We start from the raw sequence: 22902 nt of genomic DNA, 5'->3' as shown, positions 1-22902 counted from the left end.
TGAGTGAGGAATGCCATAGCCAACGAGTTGAAATCCTAAAAGGATCCGCGATTGAGCTCAATATACCACTTAGCTGCAGAACCAGTGAGAGTCCTTTGAAAAGGCGAAGCCGAATCGAATCATCAAGCCATGAATTGGATGAACACCACAGGTGATAAGTCATGACATGAGCTTGTGGAGCTTCATTAGCTTTACCATCGAATTTTGGATAGTCACCGGGAATTTTCGTTGGAACCGGAGGCCAATATGGATTATGGAGAATAGGATCATTGGTCAGTTTGGAGACATCCGGTAACTGGCGGTTGCCCCCATGGGCTTGGTCTGGACGGATTTGGCCCCATAGGGTTTTGTCCGTAGGGATTTGGGTTCTGCCCCCCAGCGTTCCATGGATTACCAAACGGTCCTGCAGGAGCGCCATATGGTTGCGGATAATTCTGATAAGGATTCGCCTGCAGTTGTTGATAATTTTGATATGGGGCAAACAAAGGTTGCCCTTGAGGTTGCTGGTAACCATACAGTGGCTGGACTCCAAACTGAGTTTGAGAAACAGGCTGAGTTTGATAGACTGGTTGGGATTGAACTCCAACTTGCATTTGAGGACCGGATGGGGTTTGGGGTCCAGCTTGGGGCAAAAAACCGGGTTGAGCAACGCCAGAAGGATGTCCTATAGGTTGGGCTATCTGGCCAGAAGGATGACCTTGTTGATATTGAAGTTGGCCTACCTGCCCAGAAGGTTGTACCTGCTGGGAATGGAGTTGTTGTTGCACAACTGAAGGTTGTCCTAACGGACCAGATGGCCGAGTGGGCTGGGCAGTTGGTTGGCCTAATTGGGTTTGAGGCTGACCGACTTGCCCAGAAGGTTGATTATACTGGGCGGTGGGCTGACCAGGTGGTTGAGCAGCTTGTCCAGATATTGGACCATACTGGACATTGGGTTGGTTTGGGTTAACAAATGATTGACCAATTTTTCCAGTAGGAAAACCTTGCTGGATACCAGGTTGGGCTTGTTGTATAGAAGATTGACCTGAGTTACCAGAAGGTTGAGCATAAGAGGTGAAAAACGGACCACCAGAGCCGAAAGGGTTTCCTTGAAAGGATTGTCCTTGTAGGTCTTGATGAGGTGGTCCTTGGGATTACGCAGACGATGCTTGGCCACCGTGATAAGAGGTGGGACCCCAATCAATTGACAGCAGAACTGAAATCTCAACAGTCGGTTGAGACAACAAAGGCCCACCAAGATGTGGTACATACTGATCGTATGCGCCTTCAGGTGGGACATTTCATGTAGGATTGAAGACTCCGAATAAAGAGGCCGAAGGTCGACTAAAAATAGGAGTCGAAGAAGCCACACATACCGTTGGAGCGGTTGTGGTTGAGGTAACAGACGTACTGCGACTTTGTGGAGTGAAAGGTTTCGTGGTGGAAAAAGTGAGTTGTGACCAAATGGAACTCGTGAAGGGAGTTCCAGAAGACATAACATTGCTTATTGCTTTATAGCCTGGAGGTAGTCTCCCAGTAGTAGGAGTGCTACTAACAAGCGTAGATTCCGTTGCGGTGGGAATTTCACCGCTCGTCGCAACGGATTCGTCAGTCGAAGTAGGGGATAAGTCCTCCATGTCGGAAGAAAATGGTGGGGCTGGAACACGAGGAGAAGTGTATTCCCAAAAAGGGATACCGTCCTCAGAAGGTTCCCAAACAGGGTTCCAATGAAACTCGTAAGTCTCGTCGCCTGGAGCACGAGAACTAATCGGTTGTATACTCGGAACAACAGAAAGAGTTTCACTCACAACCGGTATCTCGGAAGACGAAATTGGTAATTCTGCCAGGATGAAACTTCACAAAATCCTAGGGAATCTAACGAGACAAGACCCTACTCAAACTAACGCAAACAAAATCTAACCGGGTAAATGTGTATCGTGGCCGAATAAATTTTAAGACAAAGGAACTGAACTTGACCTTTTCATGTTTTAAGAGTCGAGAAAAGGACAAAAAGGTGACTCTAGTCTCCTTCGAATGTTTAATGAGCACGAAGTGACAAGAATCTCACTGGCACCTTTTCTTTTGAGGAGTCTGAAAAGGATCAAAAGTGACTACTCTGGAGAACTAGGCAAAAGGTTTACCAAACAATCCGTAAAACTGCTTATACACCTTGGCAATCAAATGAAAACCAAGGACTTCCCGTACGGCATTCAATCTTCCCGAATGCTGTGTTCAGTGCATTACGGCTTGTAAGGCGGCAGACACGGCTTCCTGTGGATAAAGGATGATAACCTAGTGGGGTCTCCACATATACTCGATGGTACGTGGGAGCAAAAATCCGTGCTAAACCACTATCGAGTCACAAGAGGAGGAATCACCCAACCGTAATGTGAAACAATAGTGACTAGGTTTAACGACGCCGGAACACGTCTCTAGCCTAGACCTCTAGAATGTATGCGTTAAGTTCCAATGCATTGTTAGATTCATTCAGTTCGTTTTACAGTTGATCTTTGATTAAGTTTCAGTTTTTAGGTCCTACCGTATGTGATCTCTCATAATCTCCTAAATGCAAACTATATGCCAAAATATATCATTCCGTTCAATGAATGCTAACTACAGAAGAGTTGAGATTTTCAAACAAACAAAATGATCACCAAACAATCAACAAAGATCCTAATGCAACTAATAGCAATAAATGAAACTTTTTTTTTCTTTTCTTAAAAAGTGACTAATTGCCAATAACAATGAAGAATGCTAACTAATATAATGCAAAAAGATCATTTGTTTTTTTTTTAAATGGCATAATGCATTTAAACAAATTTCGAGAGATGATAACAAAAGTAAACAGACAAATTTCACTCAATGCAAGTAGAACCAAGTCTGAAACACCAAGACAATCTGTCAAAACCTCACAAAGACCTCAATGAACTATGTGATCTAAGCCCAAAACGAAGTCAAGTGAAATCCAAACGATCAATAAGTGGATTGCTCGAAGCACACAATAAAAGGTTTTGTCAACCACTAGACAAGTGCAGAAAACAACCAAAGAGTTGACTGGACAATCAAAGAACCAAAAACTCCCACGGAAGGCTCGATGTACAAAGCCACTAGATGCTCTAGGGCTGGGATATAAGATCGATGGAAAAAGGCAAACACCCGAAGGATAAAGGTAAAAAACCAGTCAAACAGAGTTCTGACACACTCCAGTAGCTGAAAAGGATGTAAAAAGAGAGAAATCTGAGTTTAAAAAGCTTCCAACAAACAAACTGGCAAAGTTCACAGGATTGGCACGATTGTCAGCCTGTAACTCGCGTTATTAAGGAATTAGCGCGAGTTGCTTTTGTGCAACCTCCGCGAACTGGCGCGACTGTCAGGTAGAAAAACGCGCTAATAAAGTTTGCTGGCTTAAAAAATAAATCAACCAGTCCAGGGTCTGGTCGACAGTATTCAGACAGATTAGACAACAAGAAACAACTTAAAAACTAACCCAGAAAACGTATTTACGCAAGCAAGCAAGAGAAAACCAAAATGCAAGACAAACTCCAAGTTGTTCGGTTCGTAAACCAAACCAGAGATTGACTGAAGTGGCGTTGATCTACTTCGCTAATGCAAAGCAATATCTTTTCGAAGGCTGCCTGGCCGTACTTCAGGCTCCGTCCAAGGTTTATGAATCAAACAACAAATAGCTCCCCCAGTGGAGTCGCAAAATTGTTGGAGAGGTAAATCCCCTCTGCGGACATAGGCAATCCCACTAGCCCAAAATGGGTCTAGCAACAATCAATCAACGCTACCATGTAAGTTCCTAGTTGCAAATTGAAAGTGGAGTATGAGAACCAACCTAGAGTCCAACGCTAGTGTCGTAGACGAGTTGATACTCCTGTTCCCTTGCTCTGGCAGGTCACGATCCTCACGATCTTCGCGAATGGATACCTGCACATGCAAAGAACGAAGCGAATACAAGCATAAAATCCACTAAATACAACTATATATCGGTCAGAAAAGATATAGATCAAACATTATCATAATGAACAATAAGATCGGAACCATAATGATAGTCGTTTATTAATGAATAATCAACAGAGAAAAATACAACCAAAGTTCTGACGTTGAATCTCTCCTCTGGCTGGGCGAGCAGCTACATATGTCTTGCAATAGACCTTTCTCTCTCTTTGATTATGAATACACAGCTTAGACTTCTGGCAGCATAACCTCCCTATGCTCCAAGACTCTTACTATCACTCAAGACAAGCGTTATCACTACTAGCACTGTCACCACTACTCAAAAACTAGCTTGTCAAATGCATGAGGATAGACTTTTATAGATGGAGAAGGGGAGGAAGATACAATGCATCAAGACACCCATTATGGATTGGCATTATCTCCAAAAAGCTGTTGTGGATAGATGTAAGGGATAGATGATGAATCTCAACATCTAGAAGATTAGCTTTATCCTCAAAAGACTTCATGACTTGAAGGGAAAAAACATCCGGGTGCGCGTTTGTTAAAAATCTTTTCCAAACTTGGTTGGCGCGGGTGTTACTCTAAGACAGAGCACCAATGGGCGCGCCTTCTTTTGAGGATCTCCTTCATTGGCGCGGGTAGTACACTGTGGACCTGCGCTGATGGAAAAAAGGGCACTTTTCAGGGATATTTTGCAGGAGGTGTCTTCAGGACACATGAAGTCCATTCTTAGGGGAACATATTGCAAGTGTTTTTAAGTTATGTCACTGCTCACAGGTCCCATAATGAGTCCTCCAAAGTACGGAAAGGGGTAACAGGGACGGTGACCAATGGTGACAAATTACTGTGTAACACCTATGGTGAATTTTGGAGGAATGATGTCAGGATATGCAACGCTTAGGAGGAAGCCTATCATGCTAAGTGGAAAATGATACTTGCTCTGTTATTTGTCTGTCGGGGTGTTGCTCGAAGCGGATCGTGTGTGATGTACCTGCAATATACACGACCAATACCCCAAGTGAAAGAATCTGTTTTAAAACATATATAATCTGTGACTGATTGAATGTTATGAATTAAAAAAAATTAGAGTACCTGACATGAATTTCTGAGTGTGCGATGGGCCCAAAAAATGAGTTTTGTCATTTACCAGAACGGAGAGTTCCATGATGAAGATGATGTGGTACTGATCCATGTGTCTCTTCCGGTTTTTTCAATGGATGTCCCAGGCTTCTGTAATGGACTCCAAAAAAATGGTGAAAAGGGTGATAAATAGGGCTAAGGGGGCCAAATATCACTTCATTTTCATTGTTGAGTTGTAGAGGTCAGAGCAAGGTTTTGGAGCATTTCTTGCCGTTGCAGTTAGTCAGAGCACTAGGGATGCACGCGGGGAGTGCCAGGTAAGGGATTGTACCTTAGTCTTTCTCATTTTTGTAGTCATAGGGTAGACAGGTCGTGCAGGGGTCTCTTGTATGACCTATTAAGTTTGACTTTTCTTGGATGTGTGGGAAACTCTTTTGGAGTCGCATGATTGCCGCGAAAAACCAAGGGTTTTATACGATGACTTCATGCAAAATGCATCCTCAGACGTGCATTTTGTGCGTCTAAGGTGAGAAATTATGCAATGAAACCCTACTAAGGGTCGTCGTGGATTGGCCAGTGGAGTGCATGATCGTCACACATTTGTGTGAAACACACACGCGCAAACCGTGCGCCTATTTAAAAAACAGGCGCGTGGTATTCAGTGCCTTGGACGTCGTGACTTAGGGGCATAACAGATGCATGTTTGTGCTCTTTTTGGGAAAACAAACGTGCAATATCATGTATGTCGGGCTCACAGGCGCGTGACTATGAGAAAAGGGGTTTTATCTTTATTTTTCTCTCTTTTTGATATCTTAGGGGGTTATATAATTGACACATGGTATCATGGATGGAAGGATGATTTGGACGAGAAAGACTGGGAGCAGCTTCTTGCAGATGTGGCGGGGGATCTAGCTACTAGCCTGTTTCTGGCTCCGTGGGGGCTTCTGAAGTTTCTTCAGAACCCCCTTTTGAGGTTGCAGGATAAGTTCCTGTGATTTTTTATTCGATGTTAGGACGTGGAATGATAGTTTATGGTTATTCGTTTAACGAATCTTCCTAAATGGATTCATACTAATATTTATTTTGTTTCAGGTCTGCTACCTCGTGGGGAGGCTTTGTCCTATCCACTTCCAGCTTGGCATGTGGATATCCATTAATTGGCAGAGGCTGAGGGTGTCGCTCACTGTGGACATGACCTGTATGAGGAGGGTTGAATTAAGATTGTGGCTATGTTTGATCTTACTGAGCGAGCGGCGCTGGAGATGATTGTGAGTTTGGTGGGATCATCATCCCCCAACAGAGCATCGGGGCCACATATAGCAGTTCTTCAGTAGCTGCAGGCGAGGCACTTTTTTTATTGGGCTTGATTATTACATCAGGGGATTCTGTCTTAGTTGACGCAGGTGCAACATGGTACTCAGGAGTTTTTGTTATCGGAATGTACTTTGCAGTATCATGTATGAGCGGGTGGTGATGCTGTGTTTGATCTTAGTAGTGCCGGTAGGGTCTACCAAGGACCCACGTATACACCATTGGGCACTTGTGATGCCGCGAGCTGGGGGTGGTGCGGCAGGACGTTATTGGAACGCCACTGTAGAGGATTGATTTAACTCTAATCCTCAGTTTATTCAAGAGTATCCCTATCATGGAGTAGACTTCTGGGGAGATCCAAACATGGGGCTTCCTCTAGGTGATTCCTGGGGACTAGCAGGTATATTTGGATTTCTGCATTCGTATACATATATTTGTTTTCATGTATCACTATGATGTTTTATTTATGATTATGTTGATACCATATTTGTTTACTTGCAGATGCGGTGCCACAAGGGCGACCCCTGGGCTATTTGGTAGGCCACGATCCTAGGCATATGGGTGTCGCAGGGGATGCACCCATACCAAAGAGACCAAGGGTGGTGAGGCCATCGGCTGGGCCTCAGGTTAGGCCTGGGAAACTGACGTAGCAGCACCACTTAGAGATTGGTGGAACCTCTTAAGAGGGTAGCAATGCAGTGACAGGCAGGGATGCAAAGCGAAGGCACGAGCATGTTGAGCCGGCAAAGGCGCAATTGGAAGTTGCATAGGCGAAGCTGCAGAGATACATAGACACCTAGGGCAGGATGGAGGCCCTGACTAGAGGATTTCCTCTTGATGGCTAGGTAGGTTTTGCAGATGTCGTTGCGGGGACGATGATGTCGCTAGAGCGAGTGCACCGACCATTTTTGCATCGTATAGCCATGGCGATGGATACAAATGGTCTGATTTTGGCTCCTGATGCAGATATTGGTCCATGGGAGCCCTATATTGACTTGACAATCTACATTTTTGATGATATTATGTATGTACCAGGGCAAGCACCCATTATTACGATGCTCCCCTATATATTTTTGGCTTATTTATCCTGGTCGTGGGCCAAGGGATTATGTGTATATTTTGTACTCATACATATTGTTTGATATATATACAAGATTATTTTTTGGCGGATCTCATGATATGTCACATGCATCTATACTTTTTGATTTATTTCTGCATTTATTTGAGATGTATCTTATGTTGATGGTTTTATATATCTTGATGGTTATACATATGTGATGCATGTCAATCTAGGATTTGATTAATGATGCGATCAACTGTGTGATTATGATCTCTGGATATATGTGTAAATGTGATATGATCAAAATGTCAAGCTAACCTTTTTGCATGCAGATACTTCCGGAAAAGGTGTGTATCACGTACTTGAAAGGTCTTGTTTAACTGTGATACAACTAGATGGGAATCAAGGAATACATGCAAGTGATGGATACTTAGGTGGTGGGCATCAGCCAAGAGGCCTATGATGGAGTCATATTCTACTTGATTGTTGGTGGCTAACCCGATACAAAGTTCGTTAAAGAGATGAGGTGTTCGGTTAGGAGAGTATATGGCCCAGGCTGCAACAACAAGATTTTGCGACCATCGAGATGCGTTGTCATCAAACCCGTGATGATAAGATGGTGGAGGATCCATCTGCTGAAACATGATGAGAGAATGATATTTAGAGTGAATCCATGATGGGATGATCATCCTAAAAAATAAGTCATGTTGCATATATGTCTACTCTAGAATTTTATGGGTGAAATTTTTTGAGGTAGAGATAATTGACGGGATTTTTAGAAAAGTACCCTAAGGATCTAACAATATGTATGCCCCCTTGAGGAGGCAGTGTTTGATGATGTACGGGCCCTTATACATGGTTTCAAACTTCCCTGGTCCTAATTTTTCTTGGGAAACATCGTAGCAGAGGATGAAGTCCCCCTCGGTAAATGTCTGAGGGGTGATGTTGCGATCTAATGAGGCTTTGACCCTCTTTTTATGTGCTTGATGATTCTATAGGGATTTTTTACACAGTAATTTGTCACTGTATTCACTCCAGTCCTTCTACTGTGTCATGTGTCCAAGTCAAACATGCTCATATTAGACAAATGCTCTCTGATGTTGCCAAATGACCCACTTTTCCTAAGTTATCTCCCTCATCACGTCTGTTGGCCAAATAAACACCTGATTCCCGCGATGGTTCGATTTCATGTCCCAATGCGTCTGGACTGTTTAGAAGTGCCCTTCAGCACATTTATTTGGCCAACAGACGCGTTCAGACAGATAACTTAGGAAAATTGGGTCATTTGGCAACATGAGAGAGCATTTGTCTAATATGAGCATGTTTGACTTGGACACATGACACAATAGAAGGACTGGAGTGAAGACAGTGACAAATTACTATGTAACAGGATTGTTCTACCGAAAATGTGTGTGATGTAGGGGCTACTTTAGTGTTATAAGACGTTTTGGTCCATATTCCACATACTGATCTGGAACTAACCAAGTAGATTATATGCCAGGTGATATTTCTCATAGTATGGGATGTTGATGTCACGAGATGGAATATCCTGAAGCGGTATACATCTCTTCCTTGTATGGATTATCCTTATGGGTTGTCCTTAGCACTGCTCTTGCTGCGCGAAAACGTGGAAGATACTGACAATTCCTTGTGTGGTGGAATTGAGAGCAGATGTGACAATAACAACGTGTGATTTTCTCTTGGTTGGAGAGATGCTTGTGTGGAATTTGGACCACTAAGCGAAAGATGTCATTGAACTTACTCAATTTGCAGCATTCATTTACCAAATGGTTGGATTTATCACATAGGGCGCATGTGATGGGTGATTTTCTTTGCCATGTGGCTTTAGATCATTTTTTGTCCAATTTGGATTGATGGTGGTGATGGGAGATGAAATGACGGGGGCCCTACTTTGTTGTGGGCTATCATTTTTCCTCAAACACATATAAGATGTCTAGGTGTTCATTTTCCCCTGGTGGGCAGATGGGTTCTGTGGGCTTGGTATCAGAGTCTGGTAGATAATAGTTTTTTCATGAATTGACATACGAAACTCAATGATTTTCAGAACATGGGGAGGTGGAGGCACCTTCTCTTATGATGGTTTCCTACACAGATAGTGCATGTATGGTGTCAGCATCTAGGTTTGTGTCTCTGAGGAACCTAGGTGATTAGGCAATTTTGGTTAAATTTCCGTAACTCGGGGTAGAGGTTAACCGGATGAGTTGGGTCATCGCATAGAGCACATGGCAATGTGAGGGAGGGGGTTGGTTGTTCACATTGCCTTTGTGTGTTGTGGGAGGGTTTTTTAGAGCATGAAGTGGGTTCCTCTTGAATGTAGAAGATGTTTTTGCATCCATCGTCTACTTGGGGTTTGGCTGGTACTATTGGTTCATTAATATTGGTTTGAATGAGTGTGCTTAATGTCTCTCAGTATCAAGGGATATCAGGACAATGATGTGTATTGCCCATGTTTTTCACATATAGTGCATGCATGATTGGTGTGTAATTATTTATTATGTAAAGGCATAACCTTTGCTCCTTTTGGTGGAGTTGAGGTTATTGATGTTTTGGAAGCATGCATAAGGGTTTTCAACTCATCTAACTTAGGGCATATGTGAGTTGGGTGCCCAAATTCTTCACATAACACATAGGGTTGTAGGGCCCTGGAGGAGTTTGAGGTTTCCCCTCTTTTACCATTTTGTTTGGCCTTCTTGCCGGCCCCGACTGGTGTCAGTGCAGGAAATTTTTGACTAGGGATGGTTTCCTAAGATGGAGGCACAGGGATATTACCTACCGAGACATGTCCTGGATCAATCGACTAGTCATTGGGACCAAATACCAGACTGGTATCGCGAGAGCCATATTTGGTAATGTAAGGGTTTCCATGACTTGGTGCGAGACAAAGCCGAGTGGGGGGTACGAAAAGGGTGTTTGCATAATGGTGTGAGGTAGGGACATGGAATCAACAGTTGCAAAGTGCATGGTGTCTAGAACTGGTTCCTAAGTTTGGGTGGTGTTTGATGAGGTCATCATGCACACTGATGCTCCGGTGTTTGGGGAAAGTTCTTGTAGCACTGGAGGGTCTCCTAGGAATGTCCCTAGGAGTGTTGATGGCTTAAACTAGCCAGGGTTGAGCTCAGTGTAAGTAGTGATCAACTCGTGAGAAGATGAGACTAAGGGTAACACACCGTCAAGTGTGGGTAAGGTTTCCTTCTCATAGTATGTGAGTTGATCGATAGTAATGATTTTTCCATCGTGGGGGAACATCATTATTCTGAACACCGATGAGGCGACTGTTAGCATCTCGTACATGTAGCTTCAACCTAGTAGGATGTTGTAATCCAACTAGGCATTTAGTACTTTGATGTATATTAACATAATTTTTCCAGCCAACTTAACTAGCACGCTAGGGGACTAATGGGGGCAGAAGGGTGCCCATCATGTTCTCTAAGCGTAATGTCAAAAGGCTTGAGTTTAGGGGATACTAGTTTCTGCAAAATGGATTTGGACATGATACATGTGGAGGCCCCTTCGTTGATGATGCAATGATGAATGTTAATGTTTTGGACTGAGACTGGAATTTGGAAAGAAATGGTTGATGGTAGCCATGGAGTAGCTTTATCCAAGTTGAAGACCATTAGCGAGAATCGGATGGGTCGATTGTGCCTACAGTGGAAAGTAAGGCTTTCCGTTGGGTTGGACATGTTTGCAAGACTTCTAATGCTGACATGGATGAGGGTGATTGTGCTAAGTCGTCGACTATGCAGTAGCTATGAGCATATTTTGAGCAATGTCTCGTGTGCTGTAAAGGTCCTTTGACAATTTTAGGCATAGATTCTACAGAGGGTCAAGGAATGGTCAATGACCCTGTAGGTATTTCTATAATCGAGGTGGACAAATTGGGCTCTGGGGGAGCTTCATAACTTTGATTTTGTATTGGCGGGATGATGTATTCTTCTGTTAGAATTAGGATTGTTATGGGGGTTCCCTCCAAATGGATGAGAGTGGGGTGCTTGTTGTTGAGTGTTAAACACCCCTTGATGAGGGAAGGGGTCCTGCATTACTATCGTTTGTTGACCTCCTTGCCCCCTACTGTCTTTTATCCTTTTTAAGTCAAGAATTTGAGGACAATGGTGGGTATAATGACACAGATAGCATAAGAATTATTAGTCTATAGACTTGTGTTCTTGCCTAGTTTCTATGGGTTATTGTTGGTCAATCCTTGGTTTTGATTCCGGTTGAGGTTGCCCCTTCCCGGTGCCCGTATGGGTTGTTGTTGGTTGCTGCCCCCTGTTCGAGTTCTCCCTTTGGCTTACTTTTTGGATTTTTATTAGCAACATTCAGAGGATTAGATGGATTAAATTGTTCCTCTGACTGTTGTTGTTAAGCAAGAGAAGATTGCACTAGATTCACCCTTGCATTATTTTGCATTGGTGGGTTATTCTGTTGTTGTGCGGGGAAAGGCGAATACTAGTTTCCTTTTCCCTGATTAATGTATGGATTTTGGGAAGACGTTATGTTTTTATACCTAGAGGAGTATCGATTTCCTTGTGGGGGAGGACATGAACCCCCCTGAGGGGGTTGATATGTGTTAACCCTATTGACCGTATTGTGCATAGGCATAGGTTGACCGAGATAGTATCATGTATGTTGCAATAGTGGTGCGTTTTGCGTAGCATCAAATTCTTGGCCATTGAACAATTATCCAAGGTATTGGTAGTTCTTGTTGTGTTGATTTTGTGTTATGGACCCAATTAATCCATTAGAAACACTGGATGTGCCTGGGATCTCTTTATAAGTTTACAGGTGCAGGGCGTCTCGAAGAACATGATAAATGTACTCGAACTGGGTGTAAATAAGCTCCAACTATTGAGCTTTACTAATGGATTCTTCCTCAATCTGCGAAGTTTAATTTGCCACGTCCTTAGAGATTTCAGACATGCGAGACCTCAAGAATAAGTCTAAGAGAACTTTATCTTCACACTAGGTTTTGCACAGGCTACGACGTTTTCGCCATTCATGTATATGATCGAGGATGTGGGTAGTGGGTGTTTGTTTTAAGAGGGTGAGGAGTTCCATACCTGAAACATGGCAGTCTGGGAGCTGGAAGAAGATGAGGAAAGTGGTAGCTAGTGAGCTAAAGTTTCTAAGGGATGCAGAAGGCTGGTCGACGTACTGTTTCATTGCAGGCCCAGTCAGGGTGTGTTGAAATAGTCGTAATGTAATAGTATTGTCAGTGATACTATTAGACGAACACCACAGGTGAAAAGTCATGAAATGGTTTCCTGGGTCTTCACCTTGTTTCCCTTCGAACATTGGAATGTCCAAAGGGAGATTGGGAGCATAGCTAGCCAATTCTAGCCATGGGCGATCAGTTCATTAGTTAGCTTGCTTAAATTCGATAGGTTTAATGAAGCTAAAAATGGGATCTACAAGTTTACTGCCATCATGAAACGATTTTGGAAAGCTATATGTAAAGGGGTCCTATGTGGGGAAGTTCCAAGAGAACTACCTTGATGGGTGTCTCACGAACTATCCAGAGGAGTGGTGTGTGGGCTCCCCAAAGGGGTAGCACGTGGGGACCCTTCTAGGGTGGTGAGGAGTGTACATTGACAGGGAAGGGTCCCGAGCAAAGATGCACCAATAAAGGAAGATCCAATAATGGTGGTTTTGTGACGTCCTCTATGCCTAAATGGTGGGAGTCCTGGCACACCTCTCAGTAACGGGAGAGGTTTAAAAAACATCTAGATTGATGGGGAGTTGTGGGGTCCCCTGTGGTGTTGATTAGAGTGTGTGCTACTTTTTCTATGGTGAGGGAAGGAGACAAGTATCCATACACTAAGATCACATACATAAAAGAAAGTGAAAATATAAATGGTTATTTTCCTTTTACAATTAAGCTATGTGATCAAGCAAACAAGAAAAATGTTTTTTGTTTGTTGCGTATGACAAAAGATCCTATGTATACCTAATCATCCTTACCACTCTCAAAGTAATTGGTCCTTGTGAAGACTTCTTCTAATGGGTCCTGGAGCAACGTCCCAAAAGAACTAGCGACTCCTTCCAGTAGCAAAAGAATCGACGAAGGTAATGGTAATGAGTCTCAAGTGTTGCCTACACTGTCACCTATAGGGAAAGGATGCCCTAGATTTTGGCTACTAAAGTACCTTCATCCCACATGAGCATTCGATTATTTAGCTTCTTGGTAGTCAGTTACTAGTACCGAGCTCTAGATGGGTCAGGTGGCCCCAAAGAATATCACATGCACTAGACCTAAGTCGAACCCCCTCTGAAATGGGTCTTTGCCATGCTCGAGTATTCTTTTCTATGGGATGATAGAAGGATTTTAAGCTCCCTAGAAAGTAAAAAAATATGTTTCAAAAGGTGTAACATGACCATGGCGGCTTATGGGATGCCCACCCCTAATGGTCCTAACCTGAACTAAAAAAAAAATTGGTGGCCCTTATGGGGAAACTAAGTTGGTTCAAGTTATGGTTGTTTTTAAGGAGTCTTAATTCACTTATGGAGTGATTTTGTAAGTCAAAACAGACTAGGTACCAAAGCTCCTGGAAACTGGATGTCCTTGAGTACAAAGTGTATGGAAACTTAGTGTGTGATGCAAGTGAGCATACAAATTGTGATAAGATGTGGATATCTGGTGATCATATCCTTCTAATTACACTAGGTGTTTGATTATTCCTTGCATTGAAAAAGAAATATATTGTGGATGATGGACCACTTACTCTTTTCCTATTAAACTATGTGGAGTTTAACAAGGGAGATGGAAATTCAAAATGATTTTAAGAAAGTTTTCATATGCAAGCTTGAGTTCACCTAAGAGACGTAAGGGAAGCAGAGATTACTTACTTTCTCTAATAACATTTTCTGCTAGTACCAAAAATGAAGAAATAAAAGCTTTGGTTAGTAGTAAGATTTGTGGATGATGGGCCACTTACTTCTTTACTAGTTAAGCTATGTGATTTGTAGGAAATTTTACCAAAATAGTTTGAAAAAACATATGTGGAATTTGGCCACTTACTTTTCTCCCTAATTAAGCTATGTGTGTATTGCAAATACAAAATGAAAACTACTCTAATTGCTCCACCAATTGAGGTTAGTAAAGCAACCAGGCATATTAAACAAAAAATACAGAATGCAGAGGTGAAGGAAATTCACTAAAGGCTGCCAATCACCTGAGAAATGATAAAATACAAGGCTCCTTTTTTGTTTTCTCGTGACCGAACGAGTTTAACCGCACACAAACACATGCTCCCATCTGTCAGAGAAAAAGCCACCCGGGCGAGAAAGAAAAAGAAATTTTCACTTATGTGGGCTCAGAATAGGTCCCTAAGGTTTGTAAGAATTCCAGAGAGGTGTTTAGCTCCTTGTAGGATGGTTGTGTAGAGAGAAGGTTCTGCAAAAACAATCTTTAGATTAATTAAAATCAGATGGTATGGTCGTCATTCATGTGGTAGTGTCTTTGTGGAAATGGTGTACCAAAAGGCACCTCCTTAGCAGTTGATTGTTCCCTACAAAGGATCACAACCATAATTGGTGTTGTTAGTGGACAGACTTAAATAAACATAACATTATAAACAACGGAAATAGTGCCTACATAAACATAAACTAAACAAAGAGGTAAATACACAAACAATGCTCAATGGAGTAACAAGTCAACAAAATAATGGAAAAATCTCCCTTTAGTGAATGTTGATAGTAGAGGTTGAATACAATAGATGAATCTTAGACACTTGAAGAGAATTCTTTGAGCTATTGTGCTAAAAAATCCTCAAAAGGGGGGTTTCTTTTCCTCAATCTCTTTACAAGTTTCTCCTCTCTCTCAAAGAAGTATGAAGACTCCCAAATGGTGGATTCCTCTTTTCTCACTAGGATGATGGATTGCTTAGAAGAAATATGGAAAACATGCTAGTGCTCTTCCCTTATTTGGCTTCAACAATGGAATGGTGGTTTTCTCTAATAGAAATTTGGCCAGCATAACAATGTCTCATATTTTGGCTCTCCCATGGCCTGTTTATATAGAATTTTTTGAATCCATATTCCCCCTCTTGGTTCATGCATGATAATGACACATGAGTAGGACAAGATGATTCCATTGAGGGTTGCATATCTTCAGGGTGACTTGAATTTGGTTGTATTGGATTGAGCTCATGTCAGAGAATCAGACTCAAGTGTGTGGAGTGGTCCCAAATCATTAAGTCATCCTTTTCTTCAACTGCGCAACTTTTGAAGGATATTTCACGCGCACACATTTATCGAAGAAATAGTCATGTGACATCAATTGTTTTTAACTTTATAAACTTTGGACCTTAAGAGAAATTTAATTCTTTAAACTTCATGATGTATTTAGCTAGAAAATGTTCACTTGTGCATTTTGCTGGACATCTTTTAGTGTCTTTTGGATTGTGCCAACATGTGTATGATTTTCTGGTGTTAACAACCACCAAGTTGACCTAAATGCCAGAAATTCAAGGGTTGACATTAGTGCCAACAAGTCCTCTACTCTTCCACAGACACCTGCACAACCTGTAACACCTCTACACAACTTTGTAGCACTCCTGAAAATAGGCCAAAGGAGATTAGGACATCAACTGATGAACTAGGCCATCTCATGGTTGTCATCAATGTCAACAAGGCTATGCTCTTTGAACCAAGTTGACATCAATGCATCATTTAGACCATCATAAGGTTGACATTAATGCCAACACGAACCAACTACAACTATGAAGGCCATAATGTCAACATTTGAGTCAATTGTTGATTGTAAGCCTAACTGAGACTTAGAACAACATGCATATTTAAGTTATAATTGAGACATTTTTTTATTGTAAGCCTAACAGGCATAATTGAGTCATGTTTGAGTTATTTTGAGTCATACAGTCGTAATTAAGGGGGAATGTTAGAAATAGTAAATTACTCTTGTATACATGCAATGCATGGACAGATGAGTTCAGTTAAATTGAGTTTGATATTAGAATTGAAGTGTGAATTTGCATAGGCAAGTTAGCCATAGTTGAGTAATTGTAGTTGGATTTTGCATCATTCCATATTTAGTAAGTGTGGTCCTTGTATAGTCTTGATTGGGTCCTTATGAAGAATGAGGTTTCTCCCATCTGAGTTCAAGAATAATGTTGAGAACTCCCATGCAGTAAGCCTACCAAAAGCCAGTTGCAAGGGTAGGTAAAGGTCATACAGGTTCACCTTGGTTTAATTTCCTTTTTTAAATAGGTTATATTCCACATGAATATCATAGGCTCTCAATACTTCGCTCAATACCCTGTCACTTTTATTTTTATAAGATTTTTATAATTTTTATTTTATTTTTACTAAGTTAAAATTTAATCATTTTCACACTGGGTGGGTACAGAGTAAGATAAATGTAGGTCGATTTAATTATTAATTATAATTACTTATTTTATTTTTAATATAATTTTATGAAGTAAAAATATTTTTAATTAATAATTATAATTATCAATATTATTATTTTATTTTTATGTTATTTAACCAAATCAAAATGTTTACATGAGCTTAGATCCATCTTAACTCAGGATCTACCAAGCTCCCAAAGGGATCAAATTTCTTTTTAGTTTTAAAAAGGTTTGCATCTCAAGAAATTTGATCCCTCTAGGCACTTGGTAGATAGGAGTTAAGATGGATCTAAGCTGGTTTTATTATTAATTATTAATTATAATTATAATTATAATTATTAATTTTATGTTTTTTATTTTATTTTAGTAATTTTATTTTAATAGAGTCAAAATTTTAAACATTACAACTTCTCTACCCCACTAGGATCAAATGTTTACATTAGAGTTAATTTTACGTATGAACCTCAAATATAAAGAAAAAAATTACAGAATATTTATTACTACTCCCACCCAATCCCTCCGAAATTTTATAGTCACGTTTGTTTACTTTTACAATAAAAAGTACACGAATTGGGGGGAAATATTGGGTAAAATATAATAATTTTAATTATATTTTACCCAATATTTTTCGCAAACTATAAAAAGTGGATGAAGGTAGGCATAAATATAAGATAAAATGTAATAATTACATTTTACCTAATATTACTCCCACATCCACCCCTCACCCCAACTCACTTTCATAGTTAATCTTATTTCTATAGCACATTATTACACATAAATTAAGAAAATATATTACATATATATATTAAAATGATTATCAAAGAATTCATTATAATGAAGAAGCAACTATTGTTATGTACTTTCCGCAAACCTGTTTTACTTCTTAAAAACACCTTCCTGAACCACCCAATAAACCACCCAATAGCCTCCAGAAAGCTCTAAAGTTTCTAGGCATATATACATATTTTGTATCCATCCATTCAATGACAGAAACAAAACATACAAAAATACAAGCACGAACATATCCATAAAAACATTTTACTTTTACATGCTACATGGATTCCACACCATCATTTTCTATAGTTAATTATGTATCTAAATATAACATCAAACTAAGATGAATCTAGGCTAGTTTAATTGCCCCCTTAAATAGGTTATATTCCACATGAATATCATGGGTCATTTTGATTTTTCTTATTTTCTTATTATTAATTTTTATAGGGTTATTTTTGTTTTGTTATTTTTATTATATTTTCATTATATTAAGTTATACATCTCTACCATATTTTATTTTTATTTTTGCCCAGTAAAAATATTTACGTTAACTTGACACATCTCTAGCATTTTGGGTTGCATCTCTCAACCCAATAATATATATATATATATATATATATATATATATATATATATATATATATATATATATATTCAAAATCTAGAGTCAACCAACGATAAATTAACTATTTTACTTTAAAATTCTCACCCTTTCTCACACACATAATTCCACTTCTCCAATGAAACCAATTCCACTTCGCTTAAAACCAATGTTGAATTTATATTTTGTTTATGCATAGTAATTATATCTATTTTTAATTAGGACCAACATTGATATTAGATTAAATTTGTTAAATGTTAAACATTTACGCTTACATCTACCTCATACTTGGCTGACCCAATAAAAAGGACATGACAACATCTCTTCTTCAATTCCATATTGAGCTATGTATTACATGCATTAAATTTCTATAAAGATATTAATATGAATTTTAGTCTAAATATAAATATTAGAGGAAAAAAAACTACTTATCATTTAAAATATTTACTCTATATTTTCATTATGGAGAGAGATAAAATATGCTATTTTCATTATTAAAAAATGCTTTAAATGTGTTGATAATTTGAACTATGGATCTTTACTCATAAGTCTATCTCTTCTTAATTTCCCACAATAATGATTGTGACATTATAAAATACAATATTAATAGTTGCAATTTCAATAATTACATTAAGAGTATGATATACATAAGATATGGAAATTTGTAAAAGTAATAGTCATCTCCATACAAAAAAATATTAATTGGAGATTTGTTTAGCACCCCCACCCCTTAGCCTATGTAAAGGATCTGCAATAGCATTAGTTTTGGCATCATTGGGCACAACAATACCATAAGAGTGTCCGTGTCAATGTGAAGGGATCTCTACTTGAATGGTTCATGAGGCACAATACTTGCTAGGGTTTTGCAAATGGGATAGCAAGCTAAGTGGGCTTGAATGTGGGGAAAACTCCACAGTTAAGCACGCTCGAGCCAGAGGCAATCTGGGATGGGTGACCTCCCGGAAAGTGATGATTGACGCTATGTGATTCATTTCACTAGTTTCAATCACACTTCTTCACTACCTCTTATGGAAATGGTCATACATGAATGACTTATCATACATGAATGACTTACTTAACGCAGTTGAATCCCAAAATGATATATAATATAATGCACTGCGTAAACCCCCATACTTAAAGTCAATATTAATGTTAGAGCATGCACCTGAATGACCACTTAGAGCATGCACCTGAATGACCACTCAGAAAATTAGTTTTTTTTAATAGAAATCAAAACACTCTCCACCATAGAAATCATGTCTCATCAGAAGTCGTTGAGCCAATCAAAAATTAGAAATAAGATTTCTAGAAAATTGTAAAATTATTTTTCAATTTATGGAAAATAAAAATATTCAACATTTTCCCTAAACTTTGATTAAAATTATAAAAAAACAGCAAAATAATACAAATTGAATACACTTTGACAATCATGCTGGGACTAATAAATTAATTATATTGTTTCAATAAGGCCTACCTTCTTTTCTTTCAAGTGTCATATTCTTTCATGTTGAAGTTTACACGTTTAATTATTCACTCTTGAAGGTCTGATCACTCCAAATCATCATTGTGCCAAATTAATCAGTAAATTAGTCTCATCACCCTACCAAATTATTCTCTCGATGAGTCCTAAACTACCAATTAGTCTCATCACTCCATCAAATTATTCTCTTAAAAGTCCTTTAAAAAAACCAGTATCTAAATAGAAGAATATGGCTTGTCCCATCGTTTTGCAACTCCCTTACAGTAAGGACATAAGTATATAGCAATCCAGGATATGCAGTTTCAAAGACATTATTGTCGCAACAAAGATCCAAAAAGAAGAAAAACAGCACATTATTGTCACACCAAATATCCAACAGCAAGAAAAAAACAACATGCATTTTGTATGTATGGAGCCAAATATATGTCAAACATCTGCTTATGCCTAGATCAAGTCATACTGAAGTAAACAAGAGATCATGTCATGCCCGGCACCTACAAAGGCATTGATAGCCCACAATTGAAACAACATGAGGCAACTTTTCATTGAAACAGCCATCTAATCTCAGTCTGTTGAAAATTATCTCACATAATTCACACAAATTTGCTAAGGTACTCAGCAACAGTGGTGTATTTTACATCCGGGTACAACTGACTAGCCTCAACACCATCAGGCCCAATTTCAAAATTCGTTTGATCACCTTTCACAAAAATAGAGTGACCGATTGCTATGCCAATATTACCTGGGAAGGGTGTTTCTGCATTACCCAGTTTTGCAAGCAATAAGTCATCATCCACTATAGATTTCTCAAAAGATTAGTGATATTTATATCTCTGCAATTTGTATTGATAATGTGTTGGATTGGTTAGGATATGCCAGAAATGGTAAGTGTTCAAAATTTATATCTGGGTTTGCAGCTTCTTACCTGCGATTAATGTCAGGACCTGCTCGTCAGGGATGTAGACCTTCTCCAGAGTCTTGTCAATCTTCTTCTCCCATAGACTCACAACCTCATTGAACGACAGAGTATTGGCAGGAAGCCGTAAGTATAAGGTTTTGTTCAATGTTCTGGGGTCGTCCACTGCTTTAATTGTGAATACTCCAATGTCTTCCTCATTCACATACACCGCTGCATTGCATTCAGGAATAATTCAGACAAAATCAAGAAAAGGAAACATAATCACAGGTAGGTATTTTTATGTTAATAGTAAATTTTGGGAATATTTTGGAATTTGAGAGTTAAAAGTGAGATTAAACTTCATTTTTTTATTAACCGATTCTGAGAATTGTTTGATATCTCCAGACTATCAGATTCTAAAATATTCCAAAAATCCACAATCAATATAAATTCCACAAATAACCACTTAGCACAACATCATATAAAAATACAATTAAACTAACTAAATTAATTGCATAAGAAAAAATATAATAAAATCTCTTCCCAGATATTCCATAAAATTGTAACAATACAGACAAAATTAACATAACCTTTGCTTAAAAATTAACATAACCTTTGCTTAAAAATAAAAGGCACACATCAAAAAATAATCCAAATTTTGAAAAAATAAGAAATATAATACAATATTAAATGATCTCTTAGAAAAAGAACAGTGTCAATAATTGAGTGGACACTGTTACCGTTAACTAACCTTTGGCATTTCCATCTCCAAGAATAACAACTTTATCCCTTGGAGGAGCCGTAAGGCCAGGCTGTGCCAGGGTTGGAAGGAAATACCCTGCAAAACAGTTGCTGGAAACGTATGTATAAGGAATACCCTCGGCCTCGATTGCCCGACGGACTTTGGCTTTCAGCTCGAACACACTTTTCGCAGGCTCTACTGCATGGGAGTTGTCAACATCATTGCCGAACTCAGATGGCAGAAACCTCTGCAAAACATCCATCCAGTTAAAACATCCATCAATTCCCGGAGTGAAGTCTAAATTTAAGGCTTAGCTATTAAAACTTTCAGGCCAAGGATTTTAATGGAGGGTGAAAGGTTTTAGTTGTTTTTAAAGTATATTTTCATAGTCTACTATTAAGAATATTTTATAAAATCTCAATTATTATTTATCTAATAATTATGGATAATTAAATTAAAATTATTATATATAATTGATAATTAAACTAAAACTTTGAAAATTTTATTTTAAAATAAACACATTTATACAGTTACCTTGATGGTTCCGACTTCTTTAATAGCCTTGATAATATTGAACTGATTGGCTATTTGTTCTCCTCCTACTGTGGAAATTACTATATCCACTTTCTTCACCGCTTCCACAAGGCTTGCATGATCCTCTAATGATCCCTGTTTAAAAAACATAAAAAACTCAAACTTTCTGATGAAACATTACATGAGACAAGCCTCAAAAGATAACTCAATTAGTAGAATTCCTGTTACTAAGTACTTTGTCAATTGGGATGTCAGGGGTAAAATGTCCTGGACATCTCTGCCAGAGATGTCCGGTGGATCTGCCTGGACTATTACCAGTGAACCAGATCTGCCCAAATTATTACTTTGACCAAATAAACCAACCTGTAAATCCCTTCAAATAAATTTACTTAGATTATTACTAACCTACTAAATCTACCTAGATTATTACCTAAATTATTACCGATCCATCCCTCAGCAACCTTGCATCACCGTTGGAAAAAAAAAACATTACATAAAACTATTGCATCGCAGTAAAAAGCAATGAAATGTAAACGTACGCCGATTAAGTTAGCTCCCGCAGTCTTGAAAGAGTCCAGAAGTTGGGCTTTCTCAGGCTTAGCAGAAGCCGTGGAATCTCTGATAAGGAGGAAGGTGGGATGGCCGAGAGCAAGGCTGGCTTTGGCTACATGGCGACCAATGTAGCCTGTTGCTCCAATTATCAGAATTCTGCTGCTGCTCCCCATGTTCGCGTTCAAATCAACTGTATTGCTTCCAAGTTCCTGGTGTCGTTATAAAGCTAAAATTATTGCGACGATGATGAATAGCAGGAGAATATCATATTTATAGTGAAATGAGGCGAGCGGGTCAAAATTGTAAATTCACGCAATGTTTGGAGGAAAGTCGGACGAACGGTCCTTGTATTTGGTAACGGAATGCCTGGCAAAGCATTAACTACTGCGTGCGTGGCGTCACGCCTAAGTAGTTGATTTTGAATTGTTTAAGGAGTTGTTGATGGAAGTGCAGGGTGGAGGACTGGTTGAGGGTTTTTTATTTCAATTTATGGTGGATGAGGATTTGTTGATATTTTTTTCAAGGGAATATGTGCACCTGCTTAG

At 39.3% G+C, this 22902-nt stretch overlaps 1 protein-coding gene across 1 annotated transcript; it reads right to left on the bottom strand.

Moving 5' to 3' along the window:
* Nucleotides 1-20002: 20002 nt before the first annotated feature.
* On the bottom strand, nt 20003-22631 carry LOC149246285 (phenylcoumaran benzylic ether reductase PT1-like). Its single transcript, XM_089455658.1, has 5 exons — nt 22345-22631; nt 21806-21940; nt 21281-21518; nt 20557-20760; nt 20003-20388 (listed from the first exon to the last, which is right to left on the bottom strand). The coding sequence occupies exons 1-5, from the start codon at nt 22528-22530 to the stop codon at nt 20225-20227; spliced, it is 927 nt and encodes a 308-aa protein (XP_089311784.1). The 5' UTR covers nt 22531-22631; the 3' UTR covers nt 20003-20224.
* Nucleotides 22632-22902: the final 271 nt, after the last annotated feature.

Source organism: Pinus tabuliformis, chromosome 7 (genome assembly GCF_031772625.1).
Source record: "Pinus tabuliformis cultivar Carrire ecotype Pingquan chromosome 7, CPIR1, whole genome shotgun sequence".
Classification (NCBI taxonomy): domain Eukaryota; kingdom Viridiplantae; phylum Streptophyta; class Pinopsida; order Pinales; family Pinaceae; genus Pinus; species Pinus tabuliformis.
This window is presented reverse-complemented; position numbering and strand designations above follow the sequence as displayed.

Bases quoted from the DNA above. Each gene is read 5' to 3' on its own strand.
- LOC149246285 (XM_089455658.1), bottom strand. From the start codon at position 22,530: ATGGGGAGCAGCAGCAGAATTCTGATAATTGGAGCAACAGGCTACATT. The intron at 21,519-21,805 runs GTAACTGTATAA...GATGTTTTGCAG, and splicing joins AAGAAGTCGGAACCATCAAG to AGGTTTCTGCCATCTGAGTT. The intron at 20,389-20,556 runs GTAAGAAGCTGC...TGGGTAATGCAG, and splicing joins GGTCCTGACATTAATCGCAG to AAACACCCTTCCCAGGTAAT.